Source organism: Saccopteryx leptura, chromosome 4 (genome assembly GCF_036850995.1).
Source record: "Saccopteryx leptura isolate mSacLep1 chromosome 4, mSacLep1_pri_phased_curated, whole genome shotgun sequence".
Lineage (NCBI taxonomy): Eukaryota > Metazoa > Chordata > Mammalia > Chiroptera > Emballonuridae > Saccopteryx > Saccopteryx leptura.
The window spans coordinates 1,012,336-1,030,052 of record NC_089506.1 but is presented as its reverse complement, the minus strand read 5'-3'; the positions used below and the strand labels follow the sequence as shown (position 1 = coordinate 1,030,052).

The following is a 17,717-nucleotide window of genomic DNA, read 5'->3' as shown; positions in this document are numbered from 1 at the left end:
CCAGATTATTCGGCGTGGGGAGGAGAGAGGGGAGGAGTCTCCTCACTTCACCTGAACCTCACGTTCATTCTACTGGCTTGTTTGCTAACACACCACCTCCCACGCGCCCGACTACGGGCCCATAACTGCAGAGCAATCGGGCTAAGGGCCCTGTGTGTGGGCCACAGCTCCTGGGACAGAGGACAAGCTCTGGACTGTGTCTGAGGTCTGCCTTATATAAATAGTCCCCACCCCCACCTCCCACAAACACACACCCTTGTTATTCCTTCCTTTCTTTTTTTATATATATTTTTCTGAAGTGAGAAGCAGCGAGGCAGAGAGACAGACTCCCACATGCACCAACTGGGATCCACCCGGCACGCCTACGGGGGGGGGGGGGCGATGCTCTGCCCATCTGGGGCGTTGCTCTGTTGTGACCAGAGCCATTCTAGCACCTGAGGCAGAGGCCATGGAGCCATCCTCAGCACCCGGGCCAACTTTGCTTCAATGGAGCCTTGGCTGCGGGAGGGGAAGAGAGAGACAGAGAGGAAGGAGAGGGGGAGGGGTGGAGAAGCAGATGGGCGCTTCTCCTGTGTGCCCTGGCCGGGAATCGAACCCGGGACTTCCACACGCTGGGCCAATGCTCTACCACTGAGCCAACTGGCCAGGGCCCACACCCTTTTTCTTAAGCAAAGAAGCCTTTTCAACATGAGTGCCCATCTCTGAACCCGTCGCCAGCCCAGAGGGCCCGCCAGCGCCCCGCCGACATTACCTCCCTCGTCCAGGACGAAGCTGGAGGACACACCGTCCGTGTCGCTCACAGACACAGAGTAAGTCCCCAGGTCCCCGACGTCCGGGTTCTGGAAGTACAGCCTCGAGCTGCAGAGAGAGACACAGAGGGCGTTCATTCTTCGTGTCCGTCCGCGTTCCTAACGGGTCCCGACCCCCGGCTGCAAGGTGGGGACTCACTGGTCCCCGACCGTGTCGATCCTGAACTTCTCGCCGTCCCCGATCTCCTCGTAGGATTTGCACCACGTGAACTGGGAGGCGTCCGTCATCTCCGGGCAGTCGAAGCTCAGGAAGATGTTGCCCTCCTCGTCCACCCCCGCGCTGACCTCCTTGGTCCCTGCGGGCAGGGACCCGAGTGGAGCCCGTGAGGCTGGGGGACGCGGGGTCCCACGGGCGCTCCTCTCGGGGCGGGGGTGGTGGCACGGGTGAGCTCATCTGACATCGAGTCGTCCTCCAGGACGTTAGGGCAGGGACTGATGGGGAGTCCCCACCGCTCTGTATCCATGACTACCAAGAGCGTCTAGGGCGCTGCCGGCTCCCTCTGTGTATCCATGACTACCAAGAGCGTCTAGGGCGCTGCCGGTCCTGGCCGTGAAGACCCCCTTCCTCTCTGAGGTCGCCCCTCACGGCCACCCGGGTGCAGGCAGTTCTCTGCCCACTTTACTTTTTAAAGGGGGAATAAAGGAGGTATTTTTGTGACTTTTTGACCAAGGTGAACACCTGGTCCAACCCAGGCCAGTGAGATCTGCTCTTAGGAATGAGGAATGGGAGGAGGCATCTCAGCCTCCCCCACCCCGCGAGTGTGACTGAGGCCAGGCACATACGGACACTGGCGGTCACCCTGAGGACGGGGACGCTCAGAAGACCGGGTGCAGGATAAACGCGGCAGGTGTCCAGAGAGAGGAGACGAGAGCAGACGTGCTCTTACCGTCTGTGCTCCCCCGCTGTCCACGACTCCGACACACTCCTCCCCTCACACCCCGTGAGCGTGTCCCACCCTCAGAAGTAAGTCCCCGTCCAGGTCACCTCACTGGGGCTTCCCTTACTTGCAACCAAATAAGTCACCAAGGACTCTGTAACTTCCTGCTCCAAAGACAGCAGTGACTAGCAGACCACCGTGACCTGACGTGACATTTCACCCGTCACGTGAAGACCCGGCTGACCGCACACAGGCCCTCGTGCCCTCTCCGGACGCCGGGGGCAGCCCACAGGCTCAGAGGACTCGGCTGACCACACACAGGCCCTCGTGCCCTCTCCAGACGCCGGGGGCAGCCCACAGGCTCAGAGGACTCGGGCTATTTCCTCTATAAACCGGACAGGACTCCGGCCACCCACCCGCTATGTGTTCATCCACACTCACATCCAGGGTCCCCCCTCAAGCACGGCTGTCCCCCGTTTCACTCACCGGGCCTGGCCTCCACCAGCACTGGCTCGGACGTGTCCGATGGAGTCCCCACGCCACTGCTGTTCACGGCCCGCACTCGGAAGACGTAGGTTTTCCCTTGGTGCAGGTCACAGACCTGGAGAGGGTGGAGGAAAAGCCACGTGAATAGATAAATGGGAGGACTTTGTTCTTTTCAACGTTTCATAATGAACACCCTTTCTTAAAAAAAAAAAAAAAGAGAAAAAAAGAGAGAAAGAAAAGAAAAAAAAAGAAAAGAAAAGAAAAAGAAAAGAAAAAAGAAGCATATTCCTCCCGGAGAACGGGTCACTGAGCGTAGCGGCTAGAACAGCAGGTGACAGGCTCACACCCAGAACCTGACTTTGGGACGATGTTGATGCTCTCTCTCCTTTCTCTTCGCATGTTTTAAAGCGGAACTGAAATGATGTCCTCTAGTTTCTAACCTGATGTAGAGAATTACTTGACATATTTGTAAAACTGAATTTTAACTGCAAAAACGTCCCATCCTTTGGGCACATCACAATTTGATCACTCTCTCGTGATACCAATATTGATCATGTGCAGTGTAATCTGCACTGATAAGCATAAGTAAAATATGAACCTGCTAAATTCCTAACCAATGTGTTTAGCTCGATTCCTAAAAGCTGATATACTCCTAATTAAATCAATCTTGTTTCCTACCACCCCTGACTTCCGGAAGGGGGCGGACCACCCCCACCCTGCCCCCGTGTAGCGGGGTGCCCACTCAGGTGTGGCCTTTCTCTAAGGGTGGGCACGTGTCACTTCTCAGTCTGTGTCACACCACAGAGCCCACGACCCAGAGAACAAAGTCCCAGCGGGGCTGTGAGCCAAGGGGACAGGCCTCAGGACGGTGGTCACGGCTGACCCCAGTGACTGGTAAATTTAAGGGCTAAAATGCAACTATTTAGAGAGAGGAGAGAGCAAGTTCCCTGTTATAACTCTGCCAACTGCAGTAAAACTGTGCACACGTGCATGCAGATCACACATGTGTAAGTCCGTGTGTCAGGTTTCCTTCACCGCCAACCCCATGACCTGCGCACGCTCAGTGTGGGCTGCAGGGGGGAGACACCGTAATGCCAGCCCCCAGGGGAGGCACAGAGGGCGCCGAGCAGAGACCCAACCGCGGCCTGGCCGGGCGCTGTCCTGGTGCTGACACTGCACTCGGGCACGGTCCCTGCACCCCCTGGGCCGAGCTCCCGAGGGGTGGTCTGCGGCAGCGATCAAACCCCTCTTCCCAGGAGGCAGAGACCGTGAAGGAGCGCCCTCACCTTTAAATACCGGTTGGCAGTTGGCACCTCGCTGGCGCTGGTCCATTCTTCAGAACCGTCTTCCTTGTAGTCCACGAAGTACCCAGACACGGCGCTGCTGCCCGCGTACACGGGCGCTTTCCACAGCAGCACCAGCGACGTGTCCCGGACCTCGCAGAAGGTCAGGTCGTAGGCGGGGCCTGAGATGGGGGGGGGGCTGGGTCAGGGGCCACGGGCAGCGAGCGGGTGCCCAAGGGCGCTCAGCGGACACCTCTGTCCACAGACGCCACTACGGCTGCTGGTCACAGGACAGGCCACTGGTCACAGGACAGGCCACTGGTCACAGGACAGGCCACCTTCCCCAGGAGGAGCCGGCCGAGCACGGTGCTGAGGGCAGAGTCTGACCGGCTGGCCCTGCAGCCGCACCAATGAGGTGTCCGGGGAACTGTGGGCCTCCTCGGAGCAACTCACGAGCCCCCCTCACTCACTCTGGACCAGCAGGGGCGCTTCGCAGACAGAAGTGTGCACAGCAAAGGCAGGCCTGCTGTCCCCCACCCACTGGGCGGGATGCCTGCCTGCCACCTGTCAGCCAACTGCTACCCCTGGTCACCACCATGTGGTCTCAGCTCTGCTCTCTGCCGACACCCAAAGCCACTCTCAGGGTGCGGTGCTGACCCCCGGGTGTGGAGGAAAGGTGGGCGGCTCCACCTGAGCCTGCGTCACCCTGTGTCCTGGCCTGAGGCACGGTCACTCTAGATTGAGCCTCAAAAAGGCCCCCGAGAGATTGTCTGCAGTTTTCTTTCCTTGCATTGTCCTCGCAGGTTTTGGAATCAGGGTTTTATTGGCCTCGTAAAATGTTGTTAGAGAGCATTGCTTCTTCTTCTGTTTTATGGTATGGCCATTATGGGAGACAGTATGGTGGTTCCTCAAAATACTAAGAATAGAACTACCATATGACCCAGCAATCCCTTTACTGGGCATATACCCCAAAAACACTCGTAAACATTGGTACGTAAAGACACATGCAGCCCCATGTTCATCGCAGCATTGTTCACGGTGGCCAAGACATGGAAACAACCCAAGTGCCCCTCGACAGAGAAGATGTGGTACATATACACAATGGAATACTACTCAGCCATCAGAAATGACATAGTGACATTTACCACAACATAGAAGGACCTTGAAAACGTGATACTGAGTGAAATGAGTAAATCAGAAGACAGTGAGCACTACATGACTTCACACAGAGGTGGGATATGAAACTGAGACTCGTGGACATGGATAAAGGTGAAGTGGTCACCAGAGGGGACAAGGGGGACAGACACAGGAATGGACAGTGATCTGACCGTGGGTGACGGGCACACAACGCAATTGACAGTTCACATGCTATGGAGCTGTATAGCTCAAACCTATGTGTTCTTATGGACCAATGTCACCTCCTTAAATTCAATTTCTAAATTTAAAAAAAGTATTAAAAAAGAAAAAGATAAAAAGCAATATCATCTAGCCACAAAATTGGGGAAAAAAAGTGAATTTTTTAGCTTTTTCACTTGTTGTGTTTGGCTCTGCTTCCTCCATTAGCTCCCTGGTGGGCTGAGGCGGAGAAACGGAGGGGAGCCCCACGATGCAGTCCTCATAAACGCTGACTTGCAACAATTCCGTACGTTAGAACCAGGGGCCCTGAGATGCCGTCATCCAGAGGACACACGTGGGAGCCCCGGTGTCATGCCCGCCTCAGCCTGGCGTGCACACGTCCCCTCCGGCCTGGGACCCATCTCCAGGGTCTCTGTCCCTCTCTGGGCGAAGCAGGCTGGACACCTGACCTTGCCCGGGAGCCTCTGCAGTGTCCCCGACTCCGGGAAGCCAGCCTCACTCTACACGCGCCCTCGTGCCCCAGAGCTCAGCGCTCATCACGGTCGGCCAGCACCTGCTAACACCATCCTGCACCCCACCCCACTGTGCATGGGGCAGTCTGACTGCAGCCGCACGGGAGCCTGGCTCAGCGGGCACTAACGCGAGACGGGACGTGACAGAACCCACTCACGCCCAAGACCAGTGGGGCCGCCGCTGATGTGGGGCTGGGGCCAGGGAAGCAAGTCTCGGGCTGCCCCGGGGGCAAGGCGTGGGGGGGCAGGAGAGCGGCCTCTTACCCGGTTCTCAGGCTGCCCCACGGGGGGCAAGGCGCATGGGGGGGGGCAGGGAGCGGCCTCTTACCCGGTTCTCGGGCTGCCCCACGGGGGCAAGGCGCGTGGGGGGGGCAGGAGAGCAGTCTCTTACCCGGTTCTCAGGCTGCCCCGGGGGACAAGGCGTGTGGGGGGGGCAGGAGAGCAGTCTCTTACCCGGTTCTCAGGCTGCCCCACGGGGGCAAGGCGCGTGGGGGGGGCAGGAGAGCAGTCTCTTACCCGGTTCTCGGGCTGCCCCGGGGGGCAAGGCGTGTGGGGGGGCAGGAGAGCGGCCTCTTACCCGGTTCTCAGGCTGCCCCACGGGGGGCAAGGCGCATGGGGGGGGGGGGCAGGAGAGCGGCCTCTTACCCGGTTCTCAGGCTGCCCCACGGGGGGCAAGGCGCATGGGGGGGGGGCAGGAGAGCGGCCTCTTACCCGGTTCTGGCGCGGTCCAGGCCTCACACTTGAACAGCTCGCTGGGGTCCGAGGGCTGCCCGATGCCCACCAGGTTGGTGGCGGCAATTTTGAATTCATATAATGACCCTTCTGTCAAGTTCTCCACCTGTTAGATGGCGTTTAAATTAGTAAGTGCAATAGAAGCCACCTCACAGTCCCCGGGATGTGAGGGATGAAGACGTGTTTGTGATCGATGTACAGAATGGCTGCGGGGTGGGGTCCTTGTCGGCTAGATGGCCCCATTGGCGGCGGTCATGCCCCTACCCCGTGGTGGTCACTACAGAGCACTACGATCCGGCCTCATTGCCCCATAAAGGCTCCCACAGGAGATATGGGGGTGCCCTCTGGCAGAGAGGGAGCTGAGCCTCAGAGAGGGGGTGCTGCCTGGCAGACACTGAGCCGTGGGTGTCAAGGGAGGGGACACAGGGCATCTGCTCCCGGGCGGAGGCCTGCCGTGTGAGGCTGGGCTGGCTGTCCCCGGCTCTCAGCACACTGGCCACGGGTCCCTTAGGGGACAAGGGCTCCACCTCAGACTGTCTGCCCTGCTCCGAGCAGGTGGTGGGGACACACGGACCACAGGGGGTGCCCCGGGGAGACCAGGGCGCCCCCACAGCCAGCACCTGGAAGTCGACGCCTCCTTCCTGCAGACGGAGCCCCCCCTCCCCTGCAGACGGAGCCCTCCCTCCCCGGGGAGACCAGGGCGCCCCCACAGCCAGCACCTGGAAGTCGACGCTTCCTTCCTGCAGACGGAGCCCTCCCCCCCCTCCCTCCCCAGGGAGGAGCAGGCCGTCAGAGCAGGAGCGGGCTTCTCTCAGGACCGTGGGCCCGATGGGGGCAGTGGGCGCAGAAGGTAACAGAGGTCAGCTGTGCGGCTCCGAGCCTCGGCCCTAAACACAGGAACCCTCAACACAGGCGTTATCTCCAAACCCGAGACGCAGCAGAACCCCCTGCAGGACGGTGATGAGACCTGCCAGTCTCCCCCAAACAAAAGCCTCAGCTCACAGTGGGTGGCTCCTAGACGCTGACATGTCCCGCTGTGGGGACACATGAGCCACCGTGTCCTACCGCCCGAGGTGTCCCAGGGGCTGCCCTAGCCGCCTCCTCCTGTGGTTCCACCCCCAAAAAGGAGGGAGGGCAGGAGGGAGGGGCCCTGTGTGGCAGCTGTCACTCATCCGTCACTCCTCACCCGACAGAAGGCTCAGAGAGCAACCTCTGGCTGCTCAGGACCTGATTCCAATCTTTCTCACCCCAAACCAATGTTCCTTCTACTCTCCTCACCCGGACGTAGTTTGACAAGGGACGTACTCGGAAGCTCGACATCCCAGCGACTCCCAGGAAAATACGAATAAACAAGAAGACACCACACCGTTCCTGCTGGACTGTGGCTGAGCCGAGTCCCCGGGGAAGACGTCTGCTTGCTGGGGCCCACGGCCGGGGCCTGGGACAGTCACAGCAGTGTCACTAACTGTCACCCCTCACTCCTCCTTACTGCTTCTCAGAAAGACACCAAATGCTCCCTAAGACCCCCCCCCGTCCCAGCCCCGGGGCCTCACGAGGCTGTGAACGGTCTGAACCCATCTTTGTTCCTGGATGGTCACCCGTCCCAGAACCCCGGGTCCTCACGAGGCTGTGAACGGTCTGAACCCATCTTTGTTCCTGGATGGGGTCACCGTCCCAGAGCCCCAGGGCCTCACGAGGCTGTGAACGGTCTAACCCATCTTTGTTCCTGGATGGGGTCACCGTCCCAGAGCCCCAGGGCCTCACGAGGCTGTGAACGGTCTAACCCATCTTTGTTCCTGGATGGTCACCCATCTCAGAGCCCCGGGGCCTCACGAGGCTGTGAACGGTCTGAACCCATCTTTGTTCCTGGATGGTCACCCATCTCAGAACCCTGGGGCCTCACGAGGCTGTGAACGGTCTAACCCATCTTTGTTCCTGGATGGTCACCCATCTCAGAGCCCCGGGGCCTCACGAGGCTGTGAACGGTCTGAACCCATCTTTGTTCCTGGATGGTCACCCATCTCAGAACCCCGGGGCCTCACGAGGCTGTGAACGGTCTAACCCATCTTTGTTCCTGGATGGGGTCACCGTCCCAGAGCCCCGGGGCCTCACGAGGCTGTGAACGGTCTGAACCCATCTTTGTTCCTGGATGGTCACCCATCTCAGAGCCCCGGGGCCTCACGAGGCTGTGAACGGTCTGAACCCATCTTTGTTCCTGGATGGTCACCCATCTCAGAGCCCCGGGGCCTCACGAGGCTGTGAACGGTCTGAACCCATCTTTGTTCCTGGATGGTCACCCATCTCAGAACCCCGGGGCCTCAGGAGGCTGTGAACGGTCTGAACCCATCTTTGTTCCTGGATGGTCACCCATCTCAGAGCCCCGGGGCCTCACGAGGCTGTGAACGGTCTGAACCCATCTTTGTTCCTGGATGGTCACCCATCTCAGAACCCCGGGGCCTCACGAGGCTGTGAACGGTCTGAACCCATCTTTGTTCCTGGATGGTCACCCATCTCAGAACCCCGGGGCCTCACGAGGCTGTGAACGGTCTGAACCCATCTTTGTTCCTGGATGGTCACCCGTCCCAGAGCCCCGGGGCCTCACGAGGCTGTGAACGGTCTGAACCCATCTTTGTTCCTGGATGGTCACCCGTCCCAGAACCCCGGGGCCTCACGAGGCTGTGAACGGTCTGAACCCATCTTTGTTCCTGGATGGTCACCCGTCCCAGAACCCCGGGGCCTCACGAGGCTGTGAACGGTCTGAACCCATCTTTGTTCCTGGATGGGGTCACCCGTCCCAGAACCCCGGGGCCTCACGAGGCTGTGAACGGTCTGAACCCATCTTTGTTCCTGGATGGTCACCCGTCCCAGAACCCCGGGGCCTCACGAGGCTGTGAACGGTCTGAACCCATCTTTGTTCCTGGATGGGGTCACCCGTCCCAGCCCCGGGGCCTCACGAGGCTGTGAACGGTCTGAACCCATCTTTGTTCCTGGACGGTCACCCGTCCCAGCCCCGGGGCCTCACGAGGCTGTGAACGGTCTGAACCCATCTTTGTTCCTGGATGGTCACCCATCTCAGAACCCCGGGGCCTCACGAGGCTGTGAACGGTCTGAACCCATCTTTGTTCCTGGATGGTCACCCATCTCAGAGCCCCGGGGCCTCACGAGGCTGTGAACGGTCTGAACCCATCTTTGTTCCTGGATGGTCACCCATCTCAGAACCCCGGGGCCTCACGAGGCTGTGAACGGTCTGAACCCATCTTTGTTCCTGGATGGTCACCCATCTCAGAACCCCGGGGCCTCACGAGGCTGTGAACGGTCTGAACCCATCTTTGTTCCTGGACGGTCACCCGTCCCAGAGCCCCGGGGCCTCACGAGGCTGTGAACGGTCTGAACCCATCTTTGTTCCTGGATGGTCACCCGTCCCAGAACCCCGGGGCCTCACGAGGCTGTGAACGGTCTGAACCCATCTTTGTTCCTGGATGGTCACCCGTCCCAGAACCCCGGGGCCTCACGAGGCTGTGAACGGTCTGAACCCATCTTTGTTCCTGGATGGTCACCCGTCCCAGAACCCCGGGGCCTCACGAGGCTGTGAACGGTCTGAACCCATCTTTGTTCCTGGATGGTCACCTATCTCAGAACCCCGGGGCCTCACGAGGCTGTGAACGGTCTGAACCCATCTTTGTTCCTGGATGGTCACCCGTCCCAGCCCAGGGGCCTCACGAGGCTGTGAACGGTCTGAACCCATCTTTGTTCCTGGACGGTCACCGTCCCAGAGCCCCGGGGACACCGCAGGAGAAGGGAAGGGCGGCCCCCACAGGACGCCCCCGGAAAACCTGCCTTCAGGATCCTCTCCTTGACGGGCGCTGCGTTGACCTCGTGCCAGTTCTTGTGCTGAGCCTCGCGCTTGTCCACAAAGTAGCCGAGGATGGCGCTGCCCCCGCTGAACCTGGGCACCTTCCAGCCGAGCGTCATGGACTGGCCGTCACAGCTGAGGAGCGTGATCCCGTACGGGTGGGACGGGACGGCTGCAAGGACACACGGTGACCGTCACCCACGCCCGCACCTCTGTCTCAGTCCCACCGCGTGGCCCACGTGACAGCAACCGAGGGTGGCCCTGAGCGCTGGGCCCTCTGTCCCTGGCCTGGCCTCCCTTTTAACCAGGAAAGCTTTAGAATCTTCTCAGATATACTCACGGCTGTGTCCAAATACACCTCCCCTATCTCCATCATGCCGGGCGATCGAGTGCTTAAAACTGGCCCAGGCACTTGAAGCAGCAGACCCTGCCACCCTCTGAGGAGCAGCACCCCAAGAGGGGCTGTCTCCTGACCCCGTGAAGAATGACCACTGGGCCTCCGTGGCCGGTGAGGACCGTCCAGGCCAGGGAGACCTCATGTCCCGCACGGCTATGGAAACCTCAGGTTAACTGGTGAGGATGAAGTCCTAATTCTCTGTTGAACAGCAGACGAGAACCGGACCATGATTTTCTAACAGTCTGGAAAGGACGCAGCTCTGCATCCCCCGTCCCCTTGACCCCCAACTCTGAGTCACCTACATCCTGTTACCAGAGAGACAGGTGAGCTGAGAATGAGCTCTTAGTGTGGAATAAAAATGTAAATACTTGGTTTTCACCTCACAGGAATGACTTAAAGGAGCAGACGGGACTGTCTGAAAGTTCCTCCTGGGAACAATGAAGATTAGAACAATGACCTTAAAACAAAAATATATATATAGTTTTTTTTTCTAAATTTGCCCACCTAAGTCTCATCAGATTTGACATTCCTTGGAAATTCTAAAAACATTATTATCAGAAGAGAAATCTTAACGGCTGAAAATATTGTTAAATTGAGTGGGAGACACAAACAACGGAAGAGCAAACCATGTTTCTCGGAGGTGAAAGGTCGTGCTACGACCCACACGTGTCCTGTGTGTCACTCCGGTCTCGCCCGTCCTGCCTGTGTGTGAGCATGCAGTGGGCTTGCTGGGAAGTCACCGAGGGACAGTCAGCAACAACGGGTTGGCACGCCCGCCGTTCCAGGACCCTCCCTGCACGTCAGGACCTGGATGGCTCGGCCCCGTCTCAACGCTGATGTTTCAAGATGACTGAGCCCAGCCGCGAAGGCGCAGAGACAGTCTGACACTCCCGGGGCCGTTCACCAAGGACCACTTTCCCGTCTCGCTCACCAAGGACCACTTTCCCGTCTCGTTCACCAAGGACCACTTTCCCGTCTCAACGCTGATGTTTCAAGATGACTGAGCCCGGCCGCGAAGGCGCAGAGACAGTCTGACACTCCCTGGGCCCTTCACCAAGGACCACTTTTCCGTCTCATTCACCAAGGACCACTTTCCCGGCACCGAGACTTTGCAGCCTCTCCTTTGAGACGAGGAACCCGTGCCCTGACGCGTGTATTTGAACGGGGTGAGCGGGGAAACAGCACGATCTTCTGTTTCCAACGCGCGTGTTCCCAGCAGATGGACGTTCCTGCCCGTCACACTGGCATTTGTAGGACACGGGCCTAACTGATGAGAGGTTTCTGCAAACCACACGCTCTCTGGGGGACGGTTCACACCACCTCCCCTCTGTACCTCCCCAAATGGCATCCTAAGTGTGCGCCCGGGCAGAAGCTCGCGCCCGGGCAGAAGCTCGCGCCCCGGCGCACGGTGGACGCGGAGCCAGGCCACGAGCGTCACTCACTGAGGGCGCCCTGGACCTTGATGGCGTCGGACTCCTGCGAGTTCTCGCTGGTGCCCACGGCGTTCACAGCTTTCACTCGGAAGAGGTACTGCTCGCCCGTGGTCAGCCCGTGCACGACAAACCTGGGGAGACAGGAAGGGGCACAGCTAGGAGGGGCGGCCTTTCCCTCCGGCCGCAGGAGCAGACCGGGTGGAACCGTCCCTGAAGTCTTTCACCAGGACCGAAAGGAAGTTGACCCTTTGAGCGCCCCACGTGTGCATAACTTAGCTCCCTCTCACTTTCCTAGTTCATTAATTCAAATGAACACACAGGGTCAAAAAGTGAGCTGGTGACACCCAGCTGACTGTGGCAGAGAGCTGAGCCCTCACCAATCCCCAGTGACCTCACTCGGGGTCAAAGTCACCTACTCCATGCTCCCCTCTCATTCCTGTATTTCCAGGTTCATCTGGACCAAAGGTCTCTTATAAAATGTTATGGAGGCCCTGGCCAGTGGGCTCAGTGGTAGAGCATCAGCCCAGCATGTGGAAGTCCCAGGTTCGATTCCCATCAGGGCACATAGGAGAAGTGACCATCTGCTTCTCCATCCCTCCCCCTCCTCCATTTTCTCTCTTTTCCTTCCACAGCCATGGCTTGATGGGTTCAATCATATTGGCCCCAGGTGCTAAGGATAAATCTGTGGAGTCTCTGCCTCAGGTGCTAAAAATAGCTGGGTTGTGAGTACAGCCCTAGATGGGCAGAGCATCAGCCCCAGACAGGGGTTGTCAGGTGGATCCCAGTCAAGGCGTATGCAGGAGTCTATCTACCCTCCTCTCACTTGGAAAAGAAGAAGAATATAAAATAAAATAATAAAACATTCTTGAACTCAGCTTGAAGACTACATGCATGAGAAGCTCAGTGAGCAGCCTGACACTGTGGGAGCCAGGGCTATGTGCTGCGGTCCAGCGCGGCTAGAAATTCTGGGTTTTCAGGGAGAACACTGTGGAATTAAGAAAATAGACTCGCTGAGAAAAAGGATGGGACCAGTAGACCTCTTCAATGCTGATAGCAGTATCGAGGAAGGGCATGTAAATTGCTTCCAGCAACTTAAGGAAGCAAGTGAAGTGGGTGCAAATACTCAGCATCACAGCCAATATGGAGGTGGAGGGGGGGAGAACTGAGCCTTTTGCTAAGCCTCGAGTCTACAGTGGCTTTTTTTTTTTTTTTTTTTTTTTTTTCATTTTTCTGAAGCAGGAAACGGGGAGAGACAGTCAGACAGACTCCCGCATGCGCCCGACCGGGATCCACCCGGCACGCCCACCATGGGGCGACGCTCTGCCCACCAGGGGGCGATGCTCTGCCCATCCTGGGCGTCGCCATATTGCGACCAGAGCCACTCTAGCGCCTGGGGCAGAGGCCACAGAGCCATCCCCAGCGCCCGGGCCATCTTTGCTCCAATGGAGCCTTGGCTGCGGGAGGGGAAGAGAGAGACAGGGAGGAAAGTGCGGCGGAGGGGTGGAGAAGCAAATGGGCGCTTCTCCTGTGTGCCCTGGCCGGGAATCGAACCCGGGTCCTCCGCACGCTAGGCCGACGCTCTACCGCTGAGCCAACCGGCCAGGGCTTACAGTGGCTTTTTGCCACTTGCAGTCTACTGCAGCTAAGATGAATTCAGACTGGACCCAAACACAACCGTGACAACAGATGCCGTGACCTTCAGCAAGTTAACTCCACAAGACTGCTTCCCACCTGTGTACCTGGGAAGTGCTCAGTAAATCTACCATGTACCCTCTAAATTCTAATTCATCGTTTATAAAAGTGTCATTTAGCCTGACCAGGCAGTGGTGCAGTGGATATAGCGTTGGACTGGGATGCGGAGGACCCAGATTTGAGACCCCAAAGTTGCCAGCTTGAGCGCGGGCTCACCTGGTTTGAGCAAAAATCCCACCAGCTTGAGCCCAAGGTCGTTGTCTCGAGCAAGGGGTTGCTCGGTCTGCTGGGGGCCCGCAGTCAAGGCACATATGAGAGAGCAATCAATGAACAACTAAGGTGTCGCAACGGGCAATGAAAAACTAATGATTGATGCTTCTCATCTCTCTCCGTTCCTGTCTGTCTGTTCCTGTCTATCCCTCTCTGACTCACTCTCTGTCTCTGTAAAAAATAAATAAATAAATAAATATTTTTTTTTAAAGTGTCATTTATCTCATAGAGCCCCGTGCACAGGAACTAGCTCATCCACGTCAAAAATCTCACATCCTGTGGTATGAACAAGGAATCAAACACACTGTGCGGTCACTTCTCAGAGGTGTGGCTATCACAGCATATGCTGCACCCGGTGCTGTGTGGTTCCTGTCTCACTCTGTACAAACTTCTCAGAGGTGTGGCTATCACAGCATATGCTGCACCCGGTGCTGTGTGGTTTCTGTCTCACTCTGTACAAACTTCTCAGAGGTGTGGCTATCACAGCATATGCTGCACCCGGTGCTGTGTGGTTCCTGTCTCACTCTGTACAAACTTCTCAGAGGTGTGGCTATCACAGCATATGCTGCACCCGGTGCTGTGTGGTTCCTGTCTCACTCTGTACAAACTTCTCAGAGGTGTGGCTATCACAGCATATGCTGCACCCGGTGCTGTGTGGCTCCTGTCTCACTCTGTACAAACTTCTCAGAGGTGTGGCTATCACAGCATATGCTGCACCCGGTGCTGTGTGGTTCCTGTCTCACTCTGTACAAACTTCTCAGAGGTGTGGCTATCACAGCATATGCTGCACCCGGTGCTGTGTGGTTCCTGTCTCACTCTGTACAAACTTCTCAGAGGTGTGGCTATCACAGCATATGCTGCACCCGGTGCTGTGTGGTTCCTGTCTCACTCTGTACAAACTTCTCAGAGGTGTGGCTATCACAGCATATGCTGCACCCGGTGCTGTATTTTCCTGTCTCACTCTGTACAAACTTCTCAGAGGTGTGGCTATCACAGCATATGCTGCACCCGGTGCTGTGTGGTTCCTGTCTCACTCTGTATGAACTTCTCAGAGGTGTGGCTATCACAGTGTATGCTGCTTTCCATGCTGTGTGGTTCCTGTTTCAATTTTGCTTCTTGAACTTTGTTTGCAGGCAGTGATCTGGGGCCTCGGGAAGGCGGGGCAAGGGGCCTCACCTGTTGTAGCCGATGGGCTTATGGTTGCAGGGCTCCCAGACGTTGGACCCTGCCACACTGCAGTCCACATAGTAGCCCAGTAGGTCCTCTTCACACTTTGACCTGTCCCATTCCACCACAACTGATGTCTTCGTGTTCCGAGATACAAGCACCTGGCCGGGAGCGGTAGGAGTAACTGTAGGGGACACACAATGGCACACGGTCAGTGACACCAGAGTTTCGGAAGGCACAGCAAGACCTCAAGCCCCTTTGTCCACAGGGAATGGCCACCCAGCTTCGGGCCTTTAGATACAACTTTGACAAGGATGAGGGAGTAGAATCAGAGGTCTCCAAACTTTTTACACAGGGGGCCAGTTCACTGTCCCTCAGACTGTTGGAGGGCCGCCACATACAGTGCTCCTCTCACTGACCACCAATGAAAGAGGTGCCCCTTCCGGGAGTGCGGCGGGGGGCCGGATAAATGGCCTCAGGGGGCCACATGCAGCCCGCGGGCCGTAGTTTGGGGACGCCTGGAGATAAACGAGGATGGCCGACCACCAGACGGCCCAAGGGCGCTCACCAGCCCAGGGCCCTACCTGACCACAAACAGAGAGGGGCACAGCCCCAGAATCCCCTGCACCCCCACCGGGACCATCTAAACACAATGTTCCCGGGACAGACATGACTTGGCTAAGCAGGGAGGAACGATTTTGGGGATGGAAAACTGCCTATGGTAAGAAGGGAAGTCACATTTCCATCATATTTATCAGACTCTGTAAGGAACTCAAATTCTTGACTGAAATTTCTTATCCAGGGTTTGATATCTTCAGAGAGGGAAACTCAGTCACACAGGTAAGAACCCAGCGCACGTAGGGCTGGGAACTTTTTAAGTGACCATTGCCGGAACATCCTTCTAACACATTTGTCAGTTTCACAGGAAGGAGATGAAACTTTGGAGAAACACTGAAAAATGACCACAGCGTCTCAGGGAGAGCTTCACCTCCTGTGAAATGACAGTTTAACTTTAGCGTTTAACTCCTACGCAGCATCAGTGCCTCTATCAACAGAGTGATAGCTCCCCGAGGTCGTCTATTCGCGGGCCTGTCCTAACTTCCGGCCACTCACTGCGGCGACTCACCCAGGGCGTCCTGTGCCTGAATGGGGGCCGTGATTTCCGACGGGTCGCTCAGGCCATGCTTGTTTGCCGACACAACTCGGAACACGTAGGACTTCCCCTCGGCAAGATCAAAGATGGCGTAACGAGGGGACCGCACGGCCATCTGGGCATTGACCCGCTGCCAGCTGCCGCTCCCGACTACAGACTGCAGAGAGAAAGGGGGCTCGTGACACAGTGGAGGGCCCCCCGAGCGAGCTGGGGGAAATGGCCGTTTCAGCTGGCCAAATGACGCTGTGGGATGTCCACCCCGTGCTCCGCATACAGCAGCATCATTAAATATTTTCGGGATTTTATGACCGAAGACTGCCTACTGCCCGGCCCCCTGAAGTGTGAATCCCTCCACGAGGCTGCTACCCAGCGGGCGCACGGCTTGTGAACACACAGAGGGCCGTGGGAAGCCGTTTTCCTGCTGCTCAGAGCCCTTGGGACTGGGGGTTCGAGAAAGCTTCGGCGAGAAGACTCAGTTCCAAGACTTCCTGCACAGTGGGGACTCTGAGCCTAGTGACCTGATGGAACCGGCTCGCTCACGGGGGTGGCGGCCCAGCCAGAGCTGGGCGGTCCCCGGATACCAGCGTGAGCTCTGGTGTCCACAGGTCGGCCGGCGCCCGACACCTCCTTCCTGTAAATGAGGTGCCGCGGTCTCTGCAGGGGAGCTCCCCACCTCTGAGGCACACGGCACGCCCACAGGTCTGCTGCCCTGGGGACCGTGGGCACCGCACCTTCTCAATGAAGTAGGTCAGCGGCTCCTTGCCCCGGGGGGTCGGAGGGTCCCAGCTGAGGACAACGTAGGTCTTGTTGTTTTCCGAGATGTGCACGTTGGTAGGAGGCCCCGGAATCTGCACGTCACCTGGAGGGAGAACGAACTGGGTGAGGCCGGGCCTGCCCGTGGCTCCCTGGTCCTCAGAGCCCGTCCACCAGGCTGGTGGCCGCACAGGGCAACTGCCGTGTCCACTCGGGGACAGGCAGGCAGCACACGGCTCGGACGGGTGCACAGAGCCAAAGCTGCAGGGACTGGGACAGACCACCCGGTGTTCCCGTTTCTGATGTGGGCCACTTCATGGGGAGGGAATTGTCCAGAGTCCGCCCGTTTCTGCTGGAAGTGGGGAGGACCAGCCACGGACACAGCACCTCCATCCTCAGATGCAGCCCTGGCAGCCCCGGGGACTTGTTTCCGGAAGGTTCTGCCCCTGTGTCCTGCAGTGTGGAAGCCCAGCGCAATGGGACCTGCTCTAAGGGCCGTGCCCTGTCCTCTCTGTCCCGTGTGCCCTCGGAGCACTGGGACCGCACGCCAACCCCTCACGCAGGTGGCTCCCCATGCGGCCCAAGCTCCGCCCTGTCCCCAGCACTGTGACCCGTGCCTGCGGGTCTGAAACTGCAGAGAGCCGGCCGCAAGCCTCTGCAAACAACTACAACAGAGCCTCTGCCATCAGACACGTCGGCACCTCCTCCCCCTCCCCGCCCACCACGCCTGGTTTCAATGCCACGTGGGGTGTCGAGGTGTCACGTTTGGATGTGAGCGCTCTTCATGACGGGTAGAGGTGTCCCCGACCCACAGTCCCCGTAACTGTGACAGCAAATATGATGAGCTTAGCACCTGAGTAAAACCCAGCCGCTCTGGGGACGGTGTCACCGGCGAGGACTGACCCGCCCCCTGGGGACAGCACAGACCACACGGTGTCTCATC

At 58.1% G+C, this 17,717-nt stretch overlaps 1 protein-coding gene across 1 annotated transcript in view; it reads right to left on the bottom strand.

Moving 5' to 3' along the window:
- The window catches only part of MYOM2 (myomesin 2), an 85,119-nt gene that overhangs the window by 24,939 nt on the left and 42,463 nt on the right, over positions 1–17,717 (bottom strand). The window contains exons 14-23 of the mRNA XM_066380064.1: positions 16,753–16,880; positions 15,995–16,178; positions 14,878–15,052; positions 11,749–11,870; positions 9,894–10,081; positions 6,036–6,162; positions 3,460–3,638; positions 2,174–2,288; positions 949–1,105; positions 752–858 (exon numbers count right to left, since the gene is read on the bottom strand). Coding sequence (XP_066236161.1) covers positions 752–858; positions 949–1,105; positions 2,174–2,288; positions 3,460–3,638; positions 6,036–6,162; positions 9,894–10,081; positions 11,749–11,870; positions 14,878–15,052; positions 15,995–16,178; positions 16,753–16,880 — 1,482 coding nt within the window. The remainder of the gene's footprint in view (positions 1–751; positions 859–948; positions 1,106–2,173; positions 2,289–3,459; positions 3,639–6,035; positions 6,163–9,893; positions 10,082–11,748; positions 11,871–14,877; positions 15,053–15,994; positions 16,179–16,752; positions 16,881–17,717) is intronic.